Raw genomic sequence first — 27,714 nt, forward strand, 5'->3', positions numbered from 1 at the left:
GAGCTTCTACGTTTTCATGAAGGATGAGGTAAGAGGAAATAGGATTTAGCTCTGAGCTGGGTATACTTGGAAAATTCTGGCTAGTGTGATCTAGGAGATTAGATTAAGTTTTGCAGAGGCAAGTGATAAAATCCTCCTTTCCTGGGAACCTGGATGAAAAGATCAATTTTGATTGGTTTAAATAGAGAGAAGCAGGAGGATGGATAAAGTGACCTTTATGCTTCCTTCCAGATGGAGTTCCTCTGACCCCGTGAAAAGATCATAGGTTGGTAGGATTATGGATCTAGAGTTGAAAGGGACCCCATAGAGGTCAGCTTGTCCAACTCTCTCATTTTACGAGTTAGGGAACTGAAGCCCAGAAAGTTTAAGTGATTTGCCCAAAGTCACACTGGTAGTACGTGGCAGATCTGGGATTTGAATTTAAGTCCTCTGACTGCAAGTTCAAAACTTTTGATTGTACCACAGTGAGATGTTCCAAAGAAGGGTTGGGTTAGGGGCTCTTAACCTGGAGTCAGTGAACTAAAAAAAAACCTTTTTTTTTAAATAATCATATTCCACTAAAATTGCTTTCCTTTGTAATTCTATGGTATTTTATTTTTAAAAACTTTCTGAGAAAGGGTTATAGACTTCACTAGACTGCCAAAGGGGTCTCTGACATAAAAATAACTGCTGGAGTAGAGGGAGGACCTACTTCAGGAACATCTTTTGGAAAGAGTGAGTGCCTTGAGACTTGAAAACACTGAGATTGTTGCAACTAAATCAAAGAGGTATCATCTTTCTTTCAGCCTTTCTCTGTGGGGCATGTAACTCCTCTGGTGTGGGGCTCAGGTCTTTAAGGAAATTCACTTTCTCCAAAAAATGGTGACACTAGGCTCTGAAGGAGTGACTTTACCTTCCCTTCTGCATTCTCATTGGTGAGTTTATATTCATTAGAACTTATGGTATTTGAGGGCAGGGAATATTTAATTTCTTCATGTCTCAAATACCAAGCATAGTGCTTTGTACATAGTAGATGCTTCTTAAATGTTTATTGTTTATAGGAATGCAGAAGGTTTGAGCCTTAGGTTTCTTCTGTGTACCACTGAGGGTATGGCCGACCTTGAAGTTGTTCAAATCTTTGTCAAAAATCAGACAACTTTTTTTTTTTTTGCTGAGGTTCACAATACACCTATCATAGTAGTAGATGCCAGGAGCCTGAGAGGATATGTGTGTAGAGAACAGTGGTCCAACCTCAATTGAGCTGGGGCTCAATGGTACAACGTTTTTATAGACCACCCAACAGATGGTATATCTGAAGGGAGAAAGGAAGAGAGATGGTGCCAGAGGGCAGTGGTCTGGTATGAATACCCTGTATTTAGTGGTTTTACTTAAAGGTGAAACTTTGAATCTCATGTCTGTCACCCTTCTACTTCTATCCAACATGATGTGTCTTTCTGGCCTTCCACTTTTGGAAGCTTTAGGAGATGATGGCCTAAATTTTAGAACACAGGGAGCATAGCTCTTAACTGGGCTCTTAATGGCACTCAGCATGACATTCTGTGTGGGTGCTTTCTAAAAGTTATTTCAAGATGAGGTAAAGTTGTAAAGCCACCATCTGTCTGTCTAGCTTTATTTCAGCAAGCATATGGGAGAGAAGCTTTCTTTTCTTCCCCCTCACCCTTTAGCTGGTGATCATCTCCATCCAGGTCAATAATACCAACTCAACCCAGAGATATAACATCACAGTCTTCATTTTTCCAAAAACACCTTTAATAAAGTCTATCAACCTGGCTAGGTAGCAGAATACAGTGCAGCTCAGATATGTGGTAAAGTTAGTCTTATTCAATTATATAATCTCTTCTACAACAATAAAAAGAATTAAATGGATTTTTAAATGAGCTCTATTAAAAAACATAAAATCTTCTTATAATCCTCACTTATGGGGGGGGTGGAGAAGGAAAGGAGGAGGAGTCAGAGGACAATTTTTCCAAGGAGTTAAAGGGTTTTGGAGATTCTAAGGGACTTTTAGGAACCTACAATGTTCTTTCCTCTACTCTTCCGGAAGTTTCTCAAGAGGGCTGAGGATGCAGATATAGCATTTCTTCACGGTCAGAAAGGTCTCTGGTCATGCCTTTACCATCTCCATTAAATGACAGATGTTAAAAATAGCAATGAAGGAACTGAAAGGGTTGGGTTGGCATGTGGAGAGATTTTTCCACTTTGGCATCCCAAATACGTGGTAGTATCCAGTCTATGGTATCTCCTGTTGGCCTAGAGATTCTACGTGTATACTCATTCATCAGGGTCTTGGCAGATATTTCCATTTCATGCTAAAGGAGAGGGGCAGATGAAGAAAAAAGGAGCTGGAAGTTTGGAGTCCACTTTCTTGTCAGACCTAGAATGAAGAAAGAGAGTAGAGAAATTAGTCACTGGAATATTAAGGTCTTTGGCAAGTAGAACACTTACAATTCTTTGGTGGTGTGATAGAAATGGTTTAGACTGGAGTTCCCTTAGGGGCAGACACAGTGTTACTCACAGCATACCTGTACTTAGGCACAGCACAAACAACTAATACTGGTTAATAAGATATAAAAATTTGATTAAGCTGAAGGAATAGGGATTGCAACTTTAGGCAAGATGCTTAGCCTCAATTTCTTCATCTGTAGTATGAGGATTACTTGTTCTCTGCTCACCTTCTTGGGACTTTGTAAGGCTCAAATAAAATAATGGATATGAGAGTGAATTGAAAAAGTATAAAGTACCATGGCAATTTTGAGTGCTGATCTTACTAATAATACATGTACCTTGTAATATGAGGTGGGAAAGTCTAATGGGTTAAACCATTTTAAGTGGGACCAGACTTGTTCTTAGAACTTGGTAAGACTCCCTAGACTAACTCTTCCCTCCAATCTCTGGTCCCCTCTACCCCAAAAGATACATTACTTACTTTAGTTTGACCACAGGCGAAGTGTCATGAGCAGGTTAAATCCCACAGTCTTCAAAAAGATGACACGGAGAAAAATCAGAGACGCGTTCATCAAGTTCAAATCTTTGTCTAGAAAACCAAGTTGGCATAAGGTTACTGGAGTCCATTTTGGGGATTCTGTACCCACTTCCTGATGAGGCATCACTCTTCTCTAAGGAAGGCCTGAGTCCACTAGGCAGTCAACCTGGTGAGGACTGGCCAGGATATCCCTTGGTTTTTCTCTCCTTCTAATTGGGGACCCTACCTTGTGAATAGTCACCCATCTACTGAACGAAATTATAGGATGTTAGAGCTTGAAGGGACTTTATAGATCATCTAGTTTTAGCCCAACACATTTTACAAGTGAGGAAACTGAGGTCAAGTGATATTCATGAGGTCATACAACTAGTTAAGTGGAAGAAGTGAAAGAAACCCTTAATTCTCCAATACAGGGTTTTTTTTAAAATGTTTTTAATATCATGAAGTGCCTGCCTTCCATTAACCTTCAGACCCGAACCATTCATAGACTCAGGAAAACCCCTTTGGTTATTTGACTAATGGTGGTTAGGCTGAAAGATAGGCTGATTCAAAGAGGCAACATAACCTGAAGCAAATGTATGGTTCAGGTAGGCAATGAATGATTCAGGGACCTCTCAGTGGAAATGAGTACAACTTCAAAAAAAAAAAAACAAACCGCACCAAAAACAACCCACTGCCCACCCCCTCTCTATGCCCCCAACAAACAAACAAAAACACAACCAAGGAGATAATGGTCCATAGTTACTGAGGGGAAGTAACCTCAGTGTTGACTCAGCTGTCCAGTGGTCTGTTATAGTTTAGCCCATTCCAATCATATCATTCAATGGTTTCTCATCTTTGTTAATAAGTAATTCCCTTTGGCTACACATACAACAAAGCTGAGAGACTTTAGGAGCTGTTATGTGAATAACTGGTCTAATAGGAACACTGCTTCAGAGGGTATGGGCACCAAGAAGGTAGAATAAAGACTGTGGGAGGAGAGTGACCTTTGAAAAATTACTTCATCTCTCTAGTTCTCAGTTTCCTTATCTGTAAAAGGAAGGGGTTGGGCTAGATCAGAGGTTCTTTTTATTTTGTGTCATGAACTCCTTTGGCAGTATAGTGAAGCCTATAGATCCCTTCTCAGAATGTTTTTTAGAATCACAATTGAAGGAAATGATAAATTTCAGTTGGAAGTTGGTAAAATCAAAATGTGTTTTTTTTTCCCCCATGCAAGTTTATCAACCTGAAATCTATTCATGGACCCTTTGCATTGACCTCAGGGTAAGAATTCTTGGATTAGATGACTTTTAAGATCTCTTCTAGCTCTAAGTCCTAATGTGATTGGAAAGAAAACAAAAGACCACTCAGACAGGGTATGAAGTGTTGCTCTTATTCCCTCAACCTTATCTGAGATAGGTCTCCTGGCTCTAGCCCACTCCTGTCCTTTTTTGGGTTAATGTGCATTTTTTTTCCTTCATCTCCTCCCCAGTTCTGTCTTAAGAAAGTTCATAATTTCTGGTACATGCCTGTTTCAAAACTTTGCTCTACATCCTGGACTTTGCATGTGGAACCTGCAAATAGAAACAAACAGAATTACCTTCATGGATCTTCAAGTTGGGTGGTACCTCTGCCCATCCCAAATCATCTATAGGCTAGGAAGATATACCTAGTTCATGTGTCATGGAAAATAGACATAGCACCTTTAGCTCCTGGGAGAAAGACTCACACATGGTGGTCAAGAGCCAGTATTCTCTATTACTTCTCTCATGGTTGGCTCATTTTAGATCAAGACCACCTCTTACTACTGTGCTTCGCACTGCGTCCTCCCCCTACCCCACCCTTCCCCTGGGGCCATAGCTCAAAAGGGATTGCCATTGGGCTAGTAGGAATGGAAAATTTACTCATCTCCTGACCTCTCAGAAATAAAGGTACAAGGTAAATGCCCTCTTTACTTGGATATAAGCTAGAGATGTCCCGTAGTAGAGACTATGGAATGAAAATAGATTTTAGAAGCTTTTTGTCTAGAATAGAACCATAGCACAACCCCTACAGTACAGGGAGACTCATCTTCCTAGGAAAGGCTTTATGCTGACCTGATGGTTGAGTCAAATTGATGATGTTTTGCGGGAATGCGTTTGTGCAATTGAAGCTTGATTTACTACCCCAAGCCACTGCTCCATAGCTCTTAGATTCCATCGTCATCATCTCCAGCACAGTTGAGTCGTTACCATTTGTATACGTATTAGAAGAATCAAAGTCTGTCAGGAGGCAGACTGAAGTGTCACTTGACTTGGGACTTGTTAGTTGGTACAGAGCTGGCTGAGGGTCCTTGATATCTGTGAATAGAAGAGACATGGAGTTTAAGAGATGCTGCTTTCCCCCCCTCTTTTTGCACCTTCTTACCTCGTGTTGACTCTCCACACCGGGATGGAATTGGAATACCAGTGTCTAAAAAAGGTTAATCCACCCTGCTCAGAAGATAGTATTTTCAGATTTCGTAAACTAGAGATAATAATTATTATAAATAATAGAGATCCTGTGGTTAGACATTACATACTACCTCTCAAGGTCAAAGAAAGAAAGGTCCTATATATACCAAAATATAGCAGCCCTTTTTATAGTAACAAATAACTTCAAACAAAACAGATGTCCATCAATTGGAAGAATGACTAAACAAATTGTGGTATGTAATGGAATATTCCTTCAATATGAATCAGTCAGTGAGCATGTATTAAGTGTCTGCTATGTGCCACTCAACAAGCTAGGTTCTGAGGAAGAAACAATTCATATGATGCACGTAGGGAAACATGGGAAGATGACATACAAACTGCTGTGCAAAATGAAATGAGCAAAACCAGGAAAATGGTATAACACCATGAATACAACAATGTATATGGAAAGAATAAAATATGTGGAGCTGGATGCTGTACAGTTATAATGATAAAGCTTGGCCCTCAAGAAGAGAAGACAAAGTGTGCTTTTTCCCTTTCTTTGCAGAAATGGGGGCTGGGGTGTGTGGAACATTACATATATTGTCAGATGTGTTGATTCCTTTTACTGAACTTCTTCCTCTCCTTCCCCCTTTTTTCTTTTTTGTTCTTTGTTGCAAGAGATGACTCTTATGAAGGGTAGTGGTAGAGAATATTTGGAAATGAAGGAATGACATTTGGAATGACATAAAAACAAAGATAGTAATAAAAATGAAAAAATACTATGTTGAGATGGAGCCAGAATCATAGTCCCTAACCAAGAGACTGAGTAGCCTGTAGTCTGGTAAAGATAATGATTATTATCTAGATTATGATGTTTATCTAGATTATCTATAGCTAGATTATTACCTATATAGGTTATCAACCACTATATATTATTAAAGAAAGATACTGCAAATGGACAATGAGTTGGGATTGAAATTGAAAAGGGGAGGAGAGAATGTAGGGTTATTTTTGGGAAGTTGTGACATCCTTTAATGACCCTGAAACAGTCCCATTTTTCAATACCAGTATTTTACAGGTGTTAACTGTATGACTATCAATCCTATAGCTCTCAAAGAACTAAATATGTGTATCACTCAGGCACATGGTGGGTGTGAGAACAAATGGTGGATGTGAAGAGCCAATACATTGTAAACAAGGAATTACAGAGAAGATCTGGAGTAAAGGATGATGTGAAAGAAATGTTCTAGTGAAAAATATGGACTGGCCATGTGCTGGGAGTGATGGATGACTGATGGATGTCTTGTTTTCTCCATAGGTATCCTTGTGATGTCAAAAATGGGGTAAACTTGTGGATTACATATCAACACCAATTTGGAAAACCTGTCCTGTCGCTAGGAGATTTCTATCCCAATAACTTATTATGGTATATACCTCATGACTCTACTATAACATTTAAAAACCTATTTTGTATATAAGTAATAAAAATAGTAACAGTTTCTCTTTACAATGTACTCCTATGGAATAAGTAGGAGCTGGACTCTCCATTTATTTCTGGGACTTCTTCAGCATTTCTTTAGATATTCAGGGTTTTAAGGGATTCTGTGTGTGCTTTGCAACTTCCTATGTTTAGAAGAGGAAGTGGAAGTTTGGAGGGAAAAATTAACAAATCCAGGCCACCCAGAGAGTAGAACAGAGTTAGGGTCTGATTCTCCTGTGCCCAAAGGCCTCCCACCAGGCCAGCAACATTGCCTGCTTTTTTTCTGCTCAGACATTATACTGCACACACTAAGCCATTGTGGTCTTGGCTACATAAACATCCTGCAGAACCGGGACCTGCGGAAACCAGCCCTAGGCGTAGATGAGGGAAGCTGAGTCAAATGAAAAACAAACTGGAGAGATGACCTTTATGCACAGGGCCGTCCCTACTTAGAGATAGAGTTGGTGGTGGAAAAGTCTACTCCTACAAATTAGCACCATTCAGATATTTGAAGAGTATGTATTCACATTCTGTTACCTGCCCTAAGGATTATTGTGAGGCAAATCTGTAAACCTTAAAGCATTTTATATATCCACGTGAGTTTTTTATTACCATTACCCATTAAGTCTGTACTTTTCCAAGTAAACACCCCTCCCCACTCCTAAAGTAACAGTGTTTGTAGAACTTGGAAAAGATAGGGTTTAGGGGAACTCTCCATCTGCACTAATAGAGTAAGAAGGAAATAGAAAAAATGTGGGAAAGATTTTTGAGTGTTCATTAGAGAGGACTGGTAAGCACATGAGTGGATTATGGGAGAGCCTATGTAACTGCTTTCTCTTGTGGTCTTTAAATGTAGGCTAGATTCTCCCCTATATAGCATGGTTATATGATGTTAGTGCTTGGAGAATGGGGGACAGTCCTAAACTGTGAGCAAAGGAGCATTTATACTTGCAACAAACATCTTCAAGTCCAGCAAATCAAGATAGAGGAAGAACTCATTACAGTATTTACTGGTCTGCTTCCTAATTTACTTTAGGCCCTTGGAATGGGGTCTCTTGGAAGGCTTCTTTCAGCAGCTCCCTAAGCAGCCACTTAGCAGACTCAGCAATTCAGAAACTTCTAGAGTTGTGTGGCAGCCAGCCCAGGCCCGAGTCACATGGTTTCAGCTTTACTTTTTGCATTCTGTGCTGGAGGCATGTGGATTAATGGGCCTGCCCTTTACCTGTCTGTGGCTCCCCACATCTGCCCACTGTTCATTTGGGCATGTGGTAAAATGAGGGCTCAGCTCCAGGCTGGGGGAATACTAGAGTGTGCAGAGTTGTTGCTGCTCTCACATGGTTAGTACAGTACGTTGGGTGCCACTCCCCAAACTAGTTCCAATTTTTCAGTTTATAAATTCCATTTTCACCCTCATTCTCCTTTAGCCCAATATCTTCCTTAAAAACAAACATTCTCTTTCCCCTCTCTACCTTATTTCAAAACTCCAAATCCAAAACTCCAAAGCTATATGCAAGACAGTATGTTAAATGATGGAGATACAAGGAAGAAGAATGTTTACACATAGTTGTTTGCATATTGTCTCTTCTGTCCCCCACCATTAGATCACAAGCTCCTCGAGGGCTGGGGCTATATTTGTCTTTCTTAGTATCTTCCCCTACCCCTCTAGTGCTTAGCATATACTTGATGCTTAGTAAATGTTTGCTGACTTGACCCTCAAATAGCATATGGCTTAAAATGGACAATACAGAATATGCTAAGATTAGATATAATATAAGAAAGGGAAGAAGAGATCCAGATTAAGAGCACCAAGAAAAGAGGAGGATGGAGGAAACACTTTCAGCTGGTTGAGTATAAAACCAAACAAATTTTTGTGCTACTTGATTTTGTACAAGAGCTAGATAAAATACTGTGAGTACTGAAGTTGTTGGATTTGGCAAGGCTACACATATTTCTCAGTAGGGGAGTTTCCCTAATCTAAGTCCCAATCTACTATTTTAATCCAACTGCAAATGACCAAAAAGCTATGTCATAGATCTTCTTGGGCACAAAGCAAGTGCCTGAGTGGTCTACAGCTCACATAGTGTTTATGCTACATATACATATGTGTATGCAGGCCTAGGAACCCAGAAATCTGAGTTAGCAACACTGGCCATAGGCCTAGATCAAACTTGTATTCTCAGCAGAGGTCTTATAACTCACACAAGATCACAGAATTTGGAGCTGGTTGGGGTTTAAGTGACCAAATGGTCAAGCTCTCTTATTTTATAGGATTGAGAAATTGATTTTAATTTTTTTTTTTAAATTGGGGTTAAGTGACTTGCCCAGGGTCACACAGCTAGTAAGTGTCAAGTGTTTGGTCTGAGAGTGGATTTGAACTCAGGTTCTCCTGACTTCAGGGCTGGTGCTCTATCCACTGCGCCATCTAGCTGCCCCAGGATTGAGAAATTGAAGCCAGGATTAGTGAAATAACTTGCTTAAAATCACACAGGCAATAAATAAGTGGCAAAGATGGGATTTGAACTTGTCTTCCAATTCCAAATCTAGAACTCTTTCCACTATATCATGACTCACTCATTACAACTGTACCAATGGTCAATAGATCCATATATAGAAAATGAAGAATGAAGATCAGCTTGTATTACAGTCATTCTAGTTCTCTTACCAAATATAAGTTGGCTGTTGGATCTTCCATCTACCACTTCCCATGTCTCCATTACAGAAACTCCCAGTTACCCACTTTATTAAATAATAGGCTAACTTTTTTCCAAGAAAAAGGAGACAGTATCTGTAAATGGGCCCTTGGAGATCTCTGCTTCAGGCTAGTACTGTATTTTTAGCTCTGGCCCTGACTGCTTCTCTTATTCCTGCCTGGAGAGTTTTGGCTTTAGACTCCTCTGTTCACTTTAAGACATTGGTGCTCCTATTGTCTCTACCCTTGGGATTTCTAAGGAAGTCAACTTTTCTGCCTAACTTTTCAAGGCTACTATTTTTCTCTATTATTTTCAATATTCCCTCTACGTGCTTCCCCTCCCCACCAAGAAAATCACTGCATTCCCACCTCTGCTTTCCATGCTCACACTGTTGAGCCTAGAATGCTGTTCTTTTCATCACCACTGCTTCCAAGAAAGCTTCACCCTTAGCCTCCCAACTCTTACTGTACTTACTTAAGATATTTTAACAATTTATAATCTTACTACTCTATGCGTATTAGTTTTGGCTCAGTTGTAAGTTCCTTGAGGGAGGGAATCATGTCTTATGATTTAAAAAAATCCCGCATAGTACCTAATGTAAGGTTGGGCAAATAGTAGGTACTAAATAAATACCACTCTATTAAGATCACTTTTGTACGCCTAAGGAAGAGTTATTTGTGGCAGATCTAAGCAGTCAGTGTTGCTACTAGGGCTGTTGGCCATTCCAAAGGTTATCCTCACAGCAGACACTTGAATTCCTCAGCCCACTCATTACAACCCCCCCCCCACTGAACAGATGAATGGTCGTCATACTCAAGAGCTAAGCTATTAACATCTTGTCTTTGAGAGCAGGAATTCTTTCCTTCCCTCTTTTTTTTCTCCCCAGTGCTTAGTGTAGTGTCTGGCATATTAGAAGTGCATAATAAATGCTTGCTGATTGATACTGACTTGTGGGATTGGATATGTTGACAGCTCAATCATCTGATATAGTGGATTTTGAATCAGGGCACCTGAATTCAAATCCTGAGTCAACTTGTTACATGTATGACCTTCGACAATTGGCCAATCAATAAGCATCAAGTGCCTATGTTTTGCCTTTCTTTGTATCCCCAGTGCTAAGCAGAGTGCCTGGGATAAATTAAGTGCTAAATAAATGTTTGTTGACTGACTAGGTGCCACTGTGCTAGCTGTTGGAGATACAAAACCCAAAACCAATTGGTCCCTTCCCTCACTTAACCTCCCAATGTTATTTCCTTATCTTTAAAATGAGTGAACTGGACATCTTATGGTCCCTTCTAGGTCTGACTCCTATAGTTCCCTTGAGAAGGATGACTTACCAAACATGGCAGTCAATTGGGTGCCTTTCCCAAATGTGAGTTTACCTATGGCTCCTCCAGTACTTACACCACAAGTAATAGCATATATTTCTTAACAGAGGTTAAGAAGTGATTACTATTCCATTTTCAGTCTTTCCTAGAGGTACTAGCTGCTCTTCCTCCTCCCTGTCATTCCATAGAAATACTTGTAAATGCATAATTTTGAAGATGTTCCCAGTACAAGGTAGACAGAGTTGTCCAAAATCATTCCCCCAAGGTAATCAGAGTCACTCTCCTTTATTCTACCATTTACATTCTTAGTATCCAGCCTGCAGATAGAGCAATTTCTGGGAGAAACATCATGTCAGTTGCTACCCCGATATACTCTAATACTATGGAAAGGAAGGAAACCCATCATCTTGGGCATAAAAGGATTAATTACCATTATTTTCCTTTACTCCAACCTACTTACCAAATATCAGACTGTGGCTACCTCCTGCTTTCTCACAGCAGGGGAAGTCTTTGTAGTAACCTTCACAATGATACTCACTGCTAATGGAGTTATGTGTCAAGAACTACTTTCAAACCCTTGGGAGCCTTCATTGCCTGGCTCACTTCTTCCCTTAGGAAAAATCTTCCCTTGAGAAGTTTAATGTTAAGGAGGTGGGGGTAAAGGGAGAGGAACATTAGTAGTATTATCATAGCACTGACCAAGCCTTGAAAATTTCATTCAGATTTAATGTATCCACTGTCCCTCTTCCTCATGCTAGGATCAGAATCATCCCCATTAGAGCACCTACAATCTAGACTTTACTGCTTTCTGTTGACCTTGGGCAGGTTAGTAAAGTTTTTCAGAGCTATACATTCCTTACCTGTAAAAAGAGGGGGTTAGAACATGACTTCTAAGGTCCCTAGACTTATGATCCTTTGAACACTACTGCAGTCTAATGATTATCACATTGGAAATAAGAGTCACGTTAAACATCCTTATTATTAATGCCAGGGAATTTAGCTATGCTGTTGCAATGAGTGAATTAACATTTGCCCGTTAATTCAACTCTTCTCCTGAGGTATTTAGATAATTTCCAGAATATTTAGATTATCTGGTGCTGATATCATTGACTTTATTCTAAAGCACAGAACATCTGGGATCCTTTTTTACATATCCCTAAATCAAGGACATAGTCTAGGGTCTGTGAACTTTTTTCAAAAAAAAAATTGATAGCCATATTTCAATATAATTGGTTTCTTTTATAACATCATGTAGTTTAATTTATTTAAAAACATTATTTTGAGATAGGGTCTATAGGCTTTACTAGATTGGCAAAGGGTCCATGACACACAGAAAGGTTAAGAATCCCTGACATACATGGTCCTATTTTCATTCCTATTTGCTTGACTTGCTACTGGTGCCTCTTTCTTAGGTGTGTTAAGCAGAAGTCATTCAAATTGGGGAACCTCCTAAGAGTGGAAAATGTCCGGTTCTCATTTGCCATAAAGCACTGTCTGGTTTTCCTTTTAGTTCCTACCTCATCATTTGTGGTGATTATTTGTATCATACAGGACTGCATGGTCAGCCTGGTCCCTACTCCAAAGGGTAATTTAACATTGCCTTCAAGATGTGCACAGCAGGTAACAGTTTTACATGTACTCTTTGCCTTTTCCTACTAGCCTAGATGGTAGTGGGAAGGGACATTCTCTGTTCCACTTTCTATCTCCAACCTCTAGGATCTCAAAAAATAGTCTTTCCTTTGGCTATTGTGGCAGGGAGAATTCAGGTATGATGCCAGGAAGGACTTTCAAGATGCTAGAAACCCACAGGGCTATAAATTGTAAGAAACAATAATGATTCTTGGAGGTCATTGAATCTATTTTTCTGGAGAAGACTTTTCAAAATAAGAATAGGCATCTACCTGGAATTATATAAATTCTTGGAGGCAGGAGAATGGAGGCTCTGGGGGTCCCTTTCAGAGACTCTAGAATCCCTTACTGCATTTCTTCTATTGATTCAGACATTTATTAACCACTTATACTGTGTAATGTAGCATTCTGTGGACCTCTCTTCACCTTACCACCCACTCCTGGAGAAATAACTAGAAAAAACACTGGACCAGGAATTAGAAGACCCATTTCTTGTCCTTGTTCAGTTACTAATTAGCTATGGGACTTTGAGTAAAGTATTTAAACTTTCTGGGACTCACATTCCTCATCTGTAAGACAAGAAAGTTGGATTAGAGGACCTCTAAGGGTCTGTGATTCTAAGACACATTAAAAAAATTGGTAGTGCTTTGCACATAGTTGACTTGGGACAAATATTTGTTGAACTGAATTGATCATCAGTGTTTCTGCCTAATTATTATGATTCTATTCAATCTATTTGATCAAATCACTGAACACTCAAGACTGCTGTGTGGCAAGTGCTCAGAGCACATCTTCAGTAATTGCTCGCAAGCAGATATTGATGCAGCCAAAAATTGTTCAAAGCAGATATTGATGCAGACAATTACATGCGGCTCAGGCAGAGCCCAGACACTCAACTTTGCAGTCTACTTACTAGGAACAATGACTACTTTGCTGCCTTTTCCAAAAGTAAGTTTGTAGTTTCCTCCAGTTACCCACTGTGGAATCATACACTACAAAAACTACTGCCCTTAAGCTCTAACTTTAAAAGGAGAAAAGGCCCATTGGTAAGATGTGAAAAGATGCATTGTTTTTGAGAAAACTATCAGATAATAATCCATTTCCCTTTTTGGTCTTGGGAGGAAGGATGGATGCTTAACATTTGGAATCAGAGCCCTTTTGGCTAAAGCGTTATGCATCCTCTCTTTGTTGCCTTGTTAGCATGGCCATTGGAATCCTGATGGTGAGGAATTTCCAAATTGTACCACACAATGGCTCACCTTTATTTGGCATTTTAAAATTTACAAAGCATTTTCCTTTCCTCACAACAATCCTGTGATGTAGGTGGTGCAAGTTATTATCCTTATTTTATAGAAAAGGAAACTGAGGCTCAGAGAGATTAAGTGAGTTGCCTAGGATGATACAACTGCTATAGGATGGAGCCAGGAATCAGACTTTGGTCTTAAGTGCTCTTTCCATTACATTCCATAAGATCTTGAAGGAATATGATGGGTTTTCAGTGAGCACCACAAATCCAGAACAAGGCAGGAAAAGGGATGGATTTTGGACCACGAGAGTTTTATGATGAAAACAAGGCGACATGGAGAAGTACACAGGAAGACTGCACTTTGAGAGTTGGGATTCCAAGCAGTTCTTGAGGATCTTAAGGAAATGGGATTCTCACTGTTAGGGATTACTTTCAAATGTTTAATGTAAGCTACTTTTGCTGTAGTGAAAACTGTTTTAATCTTAATCTAGATGGCAGACACAAATACAATGTTTTCAATATACTTTAATATTTTGATTTCATTGGTATGAATACTCTTTCCACTGACACAGAGCTCAGCCCTTCTAAAACTATGGTATTCAGCCATTGGCCATGCTTTTCTAAATCATCACTCTGTGACCAACATGGTGACGAATCTCTTTGAACTTACTCAAGCTGGTTTTGGGGTAACAACTGTACAGTCCACCATTTGGGGTTATACGCAACATCTTTCCTGTTTGCTAAAGACCTACTAGAACTTGTGCTGTGTTGGCACAGTCTTTGAGAATCTAGTGTCACTTCTATACCATAATAAGACACCAGGGCAGGACTTTAGTGGAGGAAATGAGCATCACAAAATATTTCGAAAGATAGTCCTCCGAGCTGTGAATTCATCATTATGGTAATAACATTTATAAAGTGCTTAGCACAGCGTATAGTAGGCACTTGACAAATGCTTGGTTCCTACCTTCCCTTCTCCTCTGCCCATTCAGATCACAACTTCACATCTTAGTCATTCATTTCATGAGCTGACTTGGCAATCTTTCTGGTGATAAACCTCTCCAGATTTAGCTTTGAGAACCATTTGGGTCATGATGCAGCCATCGTGATAAGGCAAACATTAGAATGAGACTTCCATTGTAATATACTTTAGTGTAGACCCCAATGGAAAATAACTCTCCAAATGCTTTTGTTTAGTTTTAAAGCCCCTCCACCAGCCTTCTCCTCTTTAGGCCAAAAAACTCATCCCATTTCTTTGTTGATATTTACTCAGTTGCATTTTCCAGTCTCTTCATTTTTTAAAAAAACAATATTTCTACATCTCTCTCAAGATGTGGAATCCTAAGCTAGACCTAGAGTGTTCTTGTTAATGTCTGACAAAAACTCAGGAACCTTAAGGAGCTTACTTATCTCCTTTAATGACAACCAGATGGTGCCAAATAAATCTGATTCATAGTCCTATTTTGTCTCTGCAAAAAATCTTTTGTTTCAATTGGCCATAGATGACAAGTCATCAATATATTATTATAATGCTAGGGAAGCTGATTCCTTTTACCACCCTTTTCTCTTTCCCCTACTCCCTAATCATAATCCCACGTTACTACTAGAAAATGACCTTCTTAGGCACAGTAGAGTAAGCAGAATCTGGAAAACAATTCACGTGATTGCTGCAGTCATAGAAAGGAACATTAAAAGACTTCAGAAACCTTGCCAACAAACTGACCAGTCGTGACTTCAGGAGCCCAGTGGTGAAGCGGCCTTCTGTCCCTAATCATCAGACATGTGTTGGACCACAGCTGGGGAATGAGGCATGTATTTTCAGATGTGGCCAGTGTTGATTTGTTTTATTTGACTCTGCATATTTGTTACAAGGTAGAGTTTCTATTAGGGGTGGGCTGAATCAGTGAGAAGTGACAGTGACATAGAATAAGAAAAGAATATCAGTAAAACAGTAAACAAACAAAAAAGAACAGAATTTATTCTTTAAAACAGTGGCTAAGTAGCCAGACTTTACCTACTCAAGTCTCATGAATAACTATGAAAAATGAGCTAATGAAGCACAGGTTTAGACTTGGAGTCTATGAGAACAAACTAGGATTCCTTGCACCTTTGACCAAAGTAGAAGATAAGACACTTACTTGCATGGATCTGAAGCCTGGTCCCAGTCCCCCAGATGAGATTTCCAATTCCAGTGTTTGCACTGTGGTTCAGAGCATTACAAAATACCCGTACTTTGCATCACAAGATGGCTGCCTAAGCCCATCTTCCAAGTTCACCATCACATCCCATATAAAGACCTATTTCATGGTTGCTCTGTTCATGAAACTTAGTTTTCCTTTTTTTTTTTTTTAAAGGCAATTGGGGTTAAGTGACTTGCCCAGGGTTACACAGCTAGTAAGTGTCAAGTGTTTGGTCTGAGGTCAGATTTGAACTCAGGTCCTCCTGACTTCAGGGCCAGTGCTCTATCCACTGCGAAAACTTAGTTTTCTGTGTCACTTTAATCATAATAACGCCTCCTAAATCCCCTCTCCCTCATTACACCAATCTCTTCCTTGTCACTTCATTAAATGACTAAAATGTAATTTATGTCCCAGATACTAAAGAGATTGTAGAAACAGTGCCACAGTCACCAGGGGCAAGGAGGCTCATTGTGGGAGGATAGAAAAAGGAAGTCTTATTCCAGAAAGCTATTAGAACCCAGACCTGTTTTCCCCTGAGGGGAAATCCCTATAGGATTTTACGGGCATAGTCTAGGGAGATATCCACTTATGAAGCTGAGAGGAAGAAAACCAAAGGGTCTGGAGGCCACAGGGGCATGGTGGCAAATATTGAACCTCACAGCTTGAGGAAGAAAGTTTCTTTTCCAAAGGCTAAACCATGGGAAAATGGCCTCACTGCCTAGAGACATACTCAGAAACCAGTAGACAAAACCCTTTCCCAATACACTCCCAATAATTTCATTAGATTAGCTTCTCAGCATGAAAGACACAAGTAAACAGCCCCTAAACAACACAAAACTCCTTTATCAGTGGAAAGGAACTTGTCACTGATCCCTCTCAGAGGGCTCATTTCATAATCCTCTCTTTGTCTGAAAAGTTTCCTTTATCATTTCTCTAAAACTCACATGGATAGATGAAGAATCTAGTTTCTCTCCCATGTATGAGAATGTAGCTTCTGCTAGATATACACCCTAAAGGCAGTCTTCGCAATAAGCCATCTCACACCACAATATTCATTCTTTCTTATTTTCTCTCCATCTTTCCATCTTTCCATCTCTCTGTCTCTGTCTCTCTTTGCCTCTGTTTGTCCTTTTCCCCATCCGCAATAACTTCATCCTCCAATTTCTGGGTCCCCCTTCCCTGCTGATCACAATATGGACTGAATGAAAATGACCCACAGGATTAGGCTTATCAACTCACCCAGATTTCAAGAAGGTTATCTAGATTTGTCTCAGTTGCTCCCAACTTCATTGTAGAAGCATTTTTCTTGTTGGGTTTTTGGGGAGCAGAGCTCAGGGGGTTGGATAGGGTACACTACTCCACTAACCTAAGAGCAGAGGAATAAAAAGAAACACAACTCCTGAAAATATCCTGAATGTAAAACATATTTAGATGGCATACTGAGAGACTGGGGACCTTAGTATGCAGAAGAAATACTCAATCATTTAGGAAAAGTATCCAAGGGTCCTCTGAATGGGCTGAGGGGGATGAGAACCAATATTTAGTTTGTCAAGGATCATCTCTGAGAATGTTCAATTTCCTGGCCCTTTCTTACCTCTTTTTGATTTGTCAGATAAATAAGACAAAAGAGGAGACAGGTTGGGGTTAGTGAAAACAGCACTAGATTTGGAATCAAAGAACTTGGGTGTGAGTGTTGGCTCTGTTATCTACCACTGGTGTGATTTTGGGAAAGTTGCTTCACCTCTCTGGGCATGCGTTCTCCCTAAAATGAGGATGTTGGACTTGATCCGTGAGATCTTGTCTAAATTCTCTGATCCTGTGTGATTTGTCCACTGTCACAGTGAGCATCTGAGCTGGACAGAATCCCAGGTCTTTGTTCTCTACACTACAGTGTTCTCAACACCTTGTCTGCTTCAATGGCTATGTGAAGGTCACTGCTTTCAAACTGCTCCTAAGCCATTTGGAACTCCCAGAACGAGATAGTCATTTCCTTTTCTACATTAGTGATTCTGTATCCTATTTGTATGTCAGTGTTCAGAGAAGTCCAAGAGATTTTCTGATTTCTTCACTTCATACTCATACACATAGAGAGTCCTAAATTGTGGTCATTTTAAAAAGGATTATAAACCTCACACAAGAGATCAGAGATGCTGCAAAAAGATATGGGAAAGCAGGGATAGAAAAAAAAATAAGAGACAGGCAGAAAGCCCTACAAGGTGGCAACTACTTATCCATGGTCTCGTGTTGGTGCAAGGTGAGGGGTAAATATGAACAAGAGCTCCCATACTTACTTGGCAGCACTGTCACTCGGGTCCCCTTTCCAAAAAAATAGTGTCTGTCTCCATAGCTCACACTCTGGGTCACTGCCTTACAAAAAGGCTAAGGTACTGCCCCCACCATATGATAGGCTGCAATGTGTTAAGCTGTATCAAGAGTTTTACCTCTCTGCCAGACCCTGAAGCAGAAAAAGCTGATCCTGAAGACCAAAAGATGTTTGTAATGAGTGGTGTCTAGAGATGGAGAAATGATGGCTTTAAATTCATCCATCATACCATCAGTGCTACTACTGGCTATTATTTTTTCTTATTATGATATCTATCTGCTCATAAATATAACCTCTCACAATTTCCTAGAAGTTCAAAATTTTGTCAAAACACCATAGAGAAAATTTACCGTCTCTGTGACTTCCCAGACCAATACTAACTTTCTTGGCTTTACTCCCCAATATATGTTAATCCCTCCTATTAGTTAGAAAGTGATCTTGAGGATAAGGACTGTCTCACTTTTTATATTTTCATTTCCAGGGCTTAGTATAGTGCCTACTTCATAGATGCTTTTTTATCCATTCAGGGCGAGGTATATCTGTGTACATATGGATAGACATGCCACCACTGATCTGCCCCATCTCTGCCATTTTGGTGAAGAAGGCACCATCTTATCACTGTCTTACTTTGCCATGGCTGAGGCAGAGTGAGAACATCTTCAGCAATTTTTTACTGAGACATAAAATAAAAACACAAGTGTAGCACGACTTGGAGCCAATGTGTCCTTTTCTATATCTGAATAAGATTCTTGGGTGACTCATTTGTGACTCATTCATGTATTTCTTGTTGCCTCACTTACTAGGGTGGTCCCCCACACCCTATACCAGAGAAACATCTCAGGGAAGGATATGGGTCTTTCAGTTCTATTTAGGAAAGTTATTAAATTGAACTATTTTCATTCTATACCCAAGGAGGAATGGACAGGCAAGAGATAATGTACATAAAAATACTTTGAAAAACTATAAAAGTCTAATAAAAATATATGATATTATCATAACTGTACAATATGCTATAAAACCCAGTAAAGGTCTTGCCTTGCCATGTGGACGTGACCCTTTACAAAATGGTACCCTGGAAGACAACATGCATACAACTATGTACAAACAAGGATTAGAAAGGATACATTGGAGATAGTAACAGAAAGACACCATTTCTTTTTTAGTAATTACAATAATCAGACCCAATGATACACATAATACTAAATCCAGAAAATCAGTCTCTCTCACAGAGTGTCTGTGAAGACTTACTATATTTTCACCTCTACTTAACCTGAATCTCTTGACCAACAGTATTATGAATATAACAAGTTATCAGTTCTAATTTATTTCCTCTTTTAAATAACATCTCATCCTTTATTAGGAAATATCTTTCCCCTTAAGCAAAATACAAGCCAGGTTATCTCACAGAACTTACTTGTTTCAACAATCAGGCTAGTTCCTTTTCCAAAGGAGGCTTTAAAATTTGCTGTGCTTCCCATAGTGATTTTTACTGCAACAAAATGGGCAATTTCATCCCTCCCTTTCTACTTATACACCACAGCTAGAGAGCTGGCCCTTTTATGGGAAGTAAGGTTTGAGAGAAGAAACTATTAATAAATAGCATTTTAAACACTTCCTTTGTGAGGTATATTTAGGTTTTTGGTGAAGTCTACAGTATCCCATTAACATATGTTCTCTGATGTTCCCTTCTTGCTCCTTTCTCAGTCAGGATTTTTTGTGCTCTATATTAGCTCTCAAAGTCATATCCCTCATATTGTCTCCCCTCTTAATCTATATATTTTTGTGGCTAGAGCTTTCTTTCCCCCCCTTTTAAATAGCATTTCATTTTTTTTCCAATTGCATGCAAAGACAATTTTAAACATTTTTTAAAATAAAATTTTGAGTTCCAAATTTTTTTCATCCTCCTCTTCTTCCTAAGAGGCTAGAGCTTTCAATGCTGGAGGCTCCCAGTCTCAGAATAAGACACTGCTCCACCTCAGGATGGTCAGCATCTATGATTATGAATATTCCTGTCCTTGGATCTATACAAAGAAATGGCATGTATAGGATGTACTCACTGGATGACACCCAGAGCCATGTCCCTCTCCCGAAGGTCAATCTTCCTGTGCTGACTCCCTCACTGTGTCACAAGACTTTATAGAAACTCCTTCAAGGTACAGGGGCATTTTTGGTTCCCTGTATATAGCTCTAAAGAGGGCCAGCTCTTCTTTGATTCAAGGAATGCAAACTTGAATGGAAAAATAATAAAGGCTACAAGGATAGCTATTACACAAGCAAGTTCTACAAATCTTTGGGAGAGGGACACAGAGGAAGGGAGACAGACCCTGTTCTAAAGGGATCCTTTAGAAATATTAGGGGCATGAGACCTCATTTCTCAGTGACCTTATTGATGAGAAAGCTAAGGATAGACTAAAAATTAATTCATGTACAATACATATATTTGTGATTTGCAAGGGCTCCACAGACATTCTTTATCTCATTTGATCTTCATAACAAGATAGGTAGTGCAAGTGGTATAAGTGGGGAAAAAAGCACTGGTTTTGGATTCCAAGGCCCTGGGTTCAAATTCCACTTCTGGGCCTCAGTTTCTTCATTTGTAAATGTAGGTGCTTGCCTAGATGGCTTCTGAGGTCCCTTCTCCATCTACAATCCCATGACATATTTATTGTTATACACATTTTACAAATGGGTAAACTAAAACCAAGAGAGGCAAAGTGATCCTGTGATTTACCCAAGGTCACACAGCTATTGTCAGGGTCATAACTGGGACCTAGTATGTATCAGGCATTATGATGGTTACTAGGGAATATAAAACCAGAAATCTTCTTTGAGATTCTTCTTAATTAAGACATTTCCCTTACTCTGGGATGTGGCACCCACTTGAATAGGAAATATCTATAAAATCTCTTGTCTTGAGTGATAGAAACATGGGGAAAACTTTGAGGCAAATTGTTTGTTGGTTATGGACTCAAAGCTATGTTTCTTGTTAGCTGCATAAGTTTGGGTAAGCCATTTAACCTTTATGGCCCTCAGTTTGTGCATCTTTAAAATGGGGGATGAGATGGTCTCCAAAGCCCCTTCTATCTCCAAAATCTATGATCCTATGATCTATAATCCTAAGGGAACCTTCGAAATCATCTAATCTGAACTTACCTTTTATGGATAAGAAAATTGAGGCCCAGAGAGCTTAAGTAATTTTCCTAATGTCTCACAGCTTTCTAATAGTGAAACTGGGACCTCCAACTCAAATCCAGTTCCCAATCAACTTCCCTTTCTGCTATGTCACCACATTTCATCCTGGAGGGCTTAAGAAAATGGAACATCTCCCCTTCCTCCATTCTAATTTTGCCTCTCTCATCCTTCATCCCCAGTTCTTTTCTCACCAAAAATACAGATGATCTAACAGATGATGGCTATCGCACTGATCAGCTTTTCCAGTCATCTCCCTTGGGGCTCAGCTCTATTTTTGTTTTCAGGTTTCTGGTTATGGAACTTCCCTCAGAACCTCTTGAGAAAAAAGCTGCGCTGTTTGATGTCTACCTCCAAAAGAAAAAAAATTTCTGGATAGTTATCTTATTTTTTTCCCTCTTACTTCATATTTTTGGTGTCACCATTCTTAGTAACTCAGTAAGGTTGAAAAGAAAATTTACTATAAACCTGAAAGGGCTATATACATGTGAGTTATTATAATGATGTAATTATTTAATTAAAACATAGAGACAGCTTCTTCTCCCCAAAATCCCATTGTATCCATCTGACTCTGATACTTACTTGGTTTCACTCTCAGTTCTGTCCCTGTCCCAAAGGTGAGTTTGATTTCTCCTCCCCTGTAAGCCACACAGTGATTGATGCTATGCGATAAACCCTCTGCCTTGTATCTCCATCCAGTTTCCTGGTTTTGCTCCATCCCCCACCCCAGAATTAGGGAATATTAAGGACTTAAAATTGGAATTATTTGCCTGATTTGCACGAATGAAGAAAAAAATGTCTTCCTCCTGACCTCCTACAATCAAATAATCTATATTGCCTTTATATACTCCCTGAATTTACTGAATAATTCAGTTACAATTTCAGCTCACACTGACTATGGAGACCTGGCTTCTGTGGTGAATTTAGATAGAATGACTTTTGATTATCCTCCTCTGTGAAAGGAGACCCTGTGGCTATATGGAACAGATTATCCACATCTCCAGTTAATAGGAGGCAAGGAAGGGATAGAAGGAAGATAATGACTGGGGGAGGCAGTAATCCAGATAATAAACATCAAACACTCTTTCCCTGAATTTTTTGGCTGTTTGAGACAAAATAACTTGATGCCTTAATTATCCTACTTCAGGGTTTCAGACTTTTTCAACTTGGCCAAAGAGATCTGGTCCTATTGTCTTTTCTGTACCTTCACATGGCCACTTTCAAAGTCTCAATGTCATATTTAAGGGAGATGGTAACCAATTCTGTCAAACTCTGACAAACAGAGGTCCAGATCTCACCTAGAGAGATGAGCTTGGTTCTCTTTCCAAAGATGAATTTGTTAAATCCAAAGTGTGCATCGTCAATCAACACTTTACAAAGTGGTCCTGGATGTTTGTAGCAACTGAGAGGTGCAACAGGAAACTGAGGGGGTTGGATTACCAGGGGTGGAGAACAAATCTGTTCTGTGTTTGGATTCAGTCAAAGGGCTGCACTTGAGGACCTAGAGGGCCACATGTGACCTCAAGGCCATAGGTTCCCCACCCCTGGATTAGATGATCTCTAAGGACCAAAATCTAGGACTAGGATCTAGGACCAAATCCTAGGAACTAATTAGGCTGCAATTCCATTCCAGAGAAAGCCTTGGGAACCTATATGATTTGAGGCATTTAGTTTGAGGGGGATAAAAGTAGGAAAGGGGCTGAGAGAGGAAGATCCAGTTCTGGATCTTACCTGAAAAGGATTTTAGCCATGGGGGTAAGCAGTATGGCATAATAGCAAAAACTAGAATTGGAGTTCAAAGATATGGGTTCAAGTGCCAGCTTTACCAAATCATAACCCCACATCCTAAGTAAGTCACAATCTTTCTGGGCCGTATCAGTAAAATGGGAATTATGATACTGACTCTTTACCTCATAAGGATGTGGCAAAGATCGAAAGAGACAAATGCAAAGTATTATAATTATTAATAAGACGCAGCTTGGCATGAGTGGAGTCAGGAAGATCAGGATTCAAGGTCTTCCTGTGGCACTTAGTAGCCGGGTGACGATGGACCAATGAGCTAACCTTTCACTGCCTCTGGAAAGTCTCTTAAACTACAGATTGCATATAAGTACCCTATTTTTGTCAGTGGAGGTTGTTTTTATACTGGGAGTTACCTACTCATGAAATAAATCACAGGTCTAGACCATCCCCACCAAAAAAATCAGAACAATAAAAATGCTTGTGCTGCAGGCACTTCTATACCAAAAATTCAAGTTTGTTCACTATTACATGCATGAGGAAGGGATTCCAGCCTAAATTCATGCCTTCCACCATTCCAAATTTAAATGATCAAATGGTCTGACAAATAGCCTGGCCCCTTTTCCACAGACCCATCTCTCTCTCTCTCTCTTTCTCTCTCTCTCTCATACACACACACACACACACACACACACACAAAATGTGTTTTACACTGTGACAAAAATATGCACAATACTCCATAATCTGTTTCTCCTTGAGAGCTAGAGGCATAATCCTTCTGCCTACAGAGATGACCACAAAGTGACTTTCCTTTATCTCATGGCTAACACACAGCTCATTTAGCTCAATTACAAGTTTGGAACATTCACTGAACAACATTCATACCACTGTACCACAATGCTTTCCCTCTTGGAGAACCAGCATAATCTGTATGGGAAAGATTAAGTCCAGTTTTACCTGGAGGTTTTGGAATGGAAGAAATGATCTCTGAAAGTTTCCCTCTTCCTTCTTAGTCCTAAAACCCATTGCTAATTAGAAATGGAAAATACCTATTAGTTGATTTCCCTTTTACCCATTTGCTCTTACAATTGTTCCCTCTAAGGCTCAATTCAGTTCAAGTCTCTAGTGATGAGCTTTCCCTTGGGACATCTTGGCTTTCCAGTTTGATAATGTCTCCTTGTAAAAAAAAGTATTCCTCTTCCATTTAACTTTATCCTACTTCTTTAAGTGAAATTACTCTTAAAAACTCAGTAAGGTCACACTGTACCCATAATTTAAACACAATGATACTCTATTTTCTTCTCTCCAAATTAATTAATTTCTACCTGACTCCAATACTTACATGGCTTCACACTGAGCTGTGTCCCTGTCCCAAAGGTGAGTTTAAATGTAACCCCATCATTCACACAGTGATTCATGCTATGTTATAAACTCCCTACCTATCTTTTCCTATTTCCTGATTATGCTCTGTTGATGAGTAAATATTACTTATTTAATAAGATTCTGCCCACTTCCCCCACCCCAACTTGCCTAGATAGAGAAAAGTATACTCTCTACGCCTTAAAAAAACAAAAACAAACCAGAACTGCATTCCCTCTCTATATTGCTGGAATAATTCCATCACACTTCAGTTTACTTTGGCTATAGAGACTTGGCTTCTGTGTGGATTTAGGTTGACTGATATCTGATCACCTTGCTCTGTGAAAAGGGATTCTGTATATTCATATTGAACACACTTTGTCTTAATCATCTTGATATGGCTCTACACTCTATGTTGCCTTTGCCATGCTATTCCTTCCATTGACCATTTCACTAAGTCCACCTTTGGAGGACTCTAAAGAAGACCAATTCAAGTCAATCTGTGGAGGGCACTTTAAAAAAAATCTGGATGACAGGCAGAAAATGGGCAGAACTTTGTTAGAGAGACTAGAAGCTTGGCCCCATTTCCAAAGATGAATGTTAAGCCTTAAATTCACACCAGACATGGCATAATCTCCTAAAAAATGGCCCCTGGGGTTTTGCCATAATTCTCTTGAACTGTGTAATGGTAAATTTAGAAAAAGCAAAGTCACTGGAATTCCTGTGGCTCAAGGCATTTAGCTTGAGGAGGAGAAAGAGCTGGGGAAAGATCTGAAATATTCTATCCTGGCTTCTACTAAAATGTGAGTTGAACTGCATTGACAAGAAGCATGATAGAGTGGAAAGAGTATCAGATTTAGAGTCAGAAGACCAAGCTTGATTCAAGTCCCAGCTCTGCCATTTACTGGTCTGCAGCCTTAGGAAAGACATCCCACCTTTCTGAGACCCAGCTTCCTCATCTATACAATGAGGAATAATAGTGCTTTTACCATCCACCTCACAAGTATAAGGTCCCTATCATGAGATCATGTATGTGAATGCACTTTAAAACTGTGATCTACTTTTCACATATAAAATATGATTATTAATAACAATCAGAATAACAACTCTTATGCTAGACTCAGACTCCAAATTTCCACTTAAAACACCCCAGTAAATCCACCATCACATGTTAACATCACATTTCAGCCCATGTTCATTCATTTCATTATTCCAAAGACACTCAGCTTTCTTGATTTGACAAATCGCCTAGTCCCATTTCCATAGACCCATATGTTTCACTCTTATAACCACATCTATATATATGTACATATATATGTATATATATGTATGCATATATATATGTATATATATGTAAAACTCCCTACTTCTATAACCTAATCCTTCTGCCCACAGAAATGAACAGTTATGGACTTTCTTTTATTTCCTGAACAAACAGATTATTCAGCTCAAATTAGTTTTGGTTATTCAGTGACAACATTCTTGCCACAATACTTTCTCTTGGAGAGACTATTCCTCACTGCCCCCTGCCCCCTGAATCTGTTTGGGATGAATTAAGTTCAGTTTTACATGGAAGTTTCTAATGGATGAACTCATCTCTGACATTTTTCTTCTCTCTTAGCCCTAGAACCTTTTGCTAATTAGAAATAGAAAAGACGTATTAGATGATTTCCCACATATCTGTCCATTCCTCCAGTTTTTCTCTCTAAGGTTCATTTCAGTTCAAGTTCCTAGTGATGGCGCTTCTCAGTTAGACATCGTGAGAAAATATTTTATAGTTTGATAATGTCTTCCTTTCAAGGAAAAATATTCAGTGCACACCTACATTTGAATCCTGTCTCAGATACTTGCTAGAGTTATTCATCTTTCCTTTCACTCAGTTTCCTCATCTGAGTGAAAAGAGCGTTGGACTTGACAACTTCTAAGCTCTAAAGCTATGATCTTACATTCTTTCCTGTAATCCTGTTTTCTCTGGCGTCAGCATTCTTACTAAGTACAATCACAATGTACCCATAATTAAAACAATGACAGAAGGGAAGCAGTCTACCAGGGAGACATCTTTGTATACCACCCCCCCCAAAATAATAAAGAAACTATTCCCATTCCTCTTGTTTACCACCTTCAAATCTCTTAGTTTCCATCTGATGCCAATACTTACTTGGCTTTACTCTCAGCTGTGTCCCTTTCCCAAAGGTGAGTTTAGTTCCTGCTCCCCCATAATTTACACAGTGATTCATGCTAATATTATAACCCCCTCTCCTGACCTGCTACCTGTTTCCTGCTTTTACCCTTTTACCCTTTTGATTTAATGAAATGTTCAACACTTAAGACTATTTTTGGCCTGACTTAGGTGAACAAAAAGTATTCTTTCTTCCCAGTGAACAAACCATATTCCCTTCCTACACTGTCCAAATGCACTGAATAATTCAGTCATGCTTTAGTTCACTTTGGCCATGGAGACCTGGCTTCTGTATGGATTGAGGACTTCTGACTGTTTTTCTCTATGAAGTGAGAATCTGCAGCAGAATAGAACAGACCATCACATCTTCACAGCTAAAAGCAGGTCAGGAGTGGCAGGAAGAAGGTAATACCCAAGGGAAGGCAATAATCTAGATAACAAACATCAAACCCACTTTGCCTGAATTTCCTGGACATTTTTAAGCTAAGGGTAATTTGGTACCTTAACTGTACTGCATCAGGGTTTCCTCTTCCACATTATACTCTGGTCATAGGAACCTGGTTCAGTTGCCTTTTCTGTCTTTTCCATTGGTCTATTCAAAATATTCTCTCTGTGGATGCTCAGAATCATTTTCAAAGAAGATCAGCTGCTAACAGAGGGTTATACAGACCCACAGACATAAGTTGAGAAGAAACTTTAAAAATCCTGAACAGCAACAGAACAAGAGAGACAAAATTCCCTTGGGGAAGCTAGAAGTTGGACCCATTGATCACTTTTTAAAGGTTTCTCTCTGTTGGTTCAGCATCACTTTCATTGATAATGACCAATTTAGGCAACTCTAGAGGGTATGCTAAGAAACTTTCAAGAGAAGTAGGAGAGGTACAAAACTTACCTGGAGAAACTAGGAACTTGTTTCCTTTTCCGAAAATGAGTTTGTCAAAATCTTGAGTTAGCACCATGACACAACCCCTTAC

At 39.4% G+C, this 27,714-nt stretch overlaps 1 gene segment (V, D, J or C); it reads right to left on the minus strand.

Annotated features, from left to right (window-relative positions):
• Nucleotides 1-1,727: 1,727 nt before the first annotated feature.
• Nucleotides 1,728-27,714, minus strand: LOC110221077 (T cell receptor alpha chain constant-like). The segment is given in 5 exon segments: nt 1,728-2,374; nt 2,927-3,034; nt 4,492-4,536; nt 5,059-5,301; nt 27,633-27,714. Coding segments are annotated over 4 exon segments (462 nt in total).

The sequence above is a fragment of the Phascolarctos cinereus genome, unplaced genomic scaffold, assembly GCF_003287225.1.
Source record: "Phascolarctos cinereus isolate Bilbo 61053 unplaced genomic scaffold, phaCin_HiC Scaffold_3;HRSCAF=262, whole genome shotgun sequence".
NCBI classification, from domain to species: Eukaryota; Metazoa; Chordata; class Mammalia; order Diprotodontia; family Phascolarctidae; genus Phascolarctos; species Phascolarctos cinereus.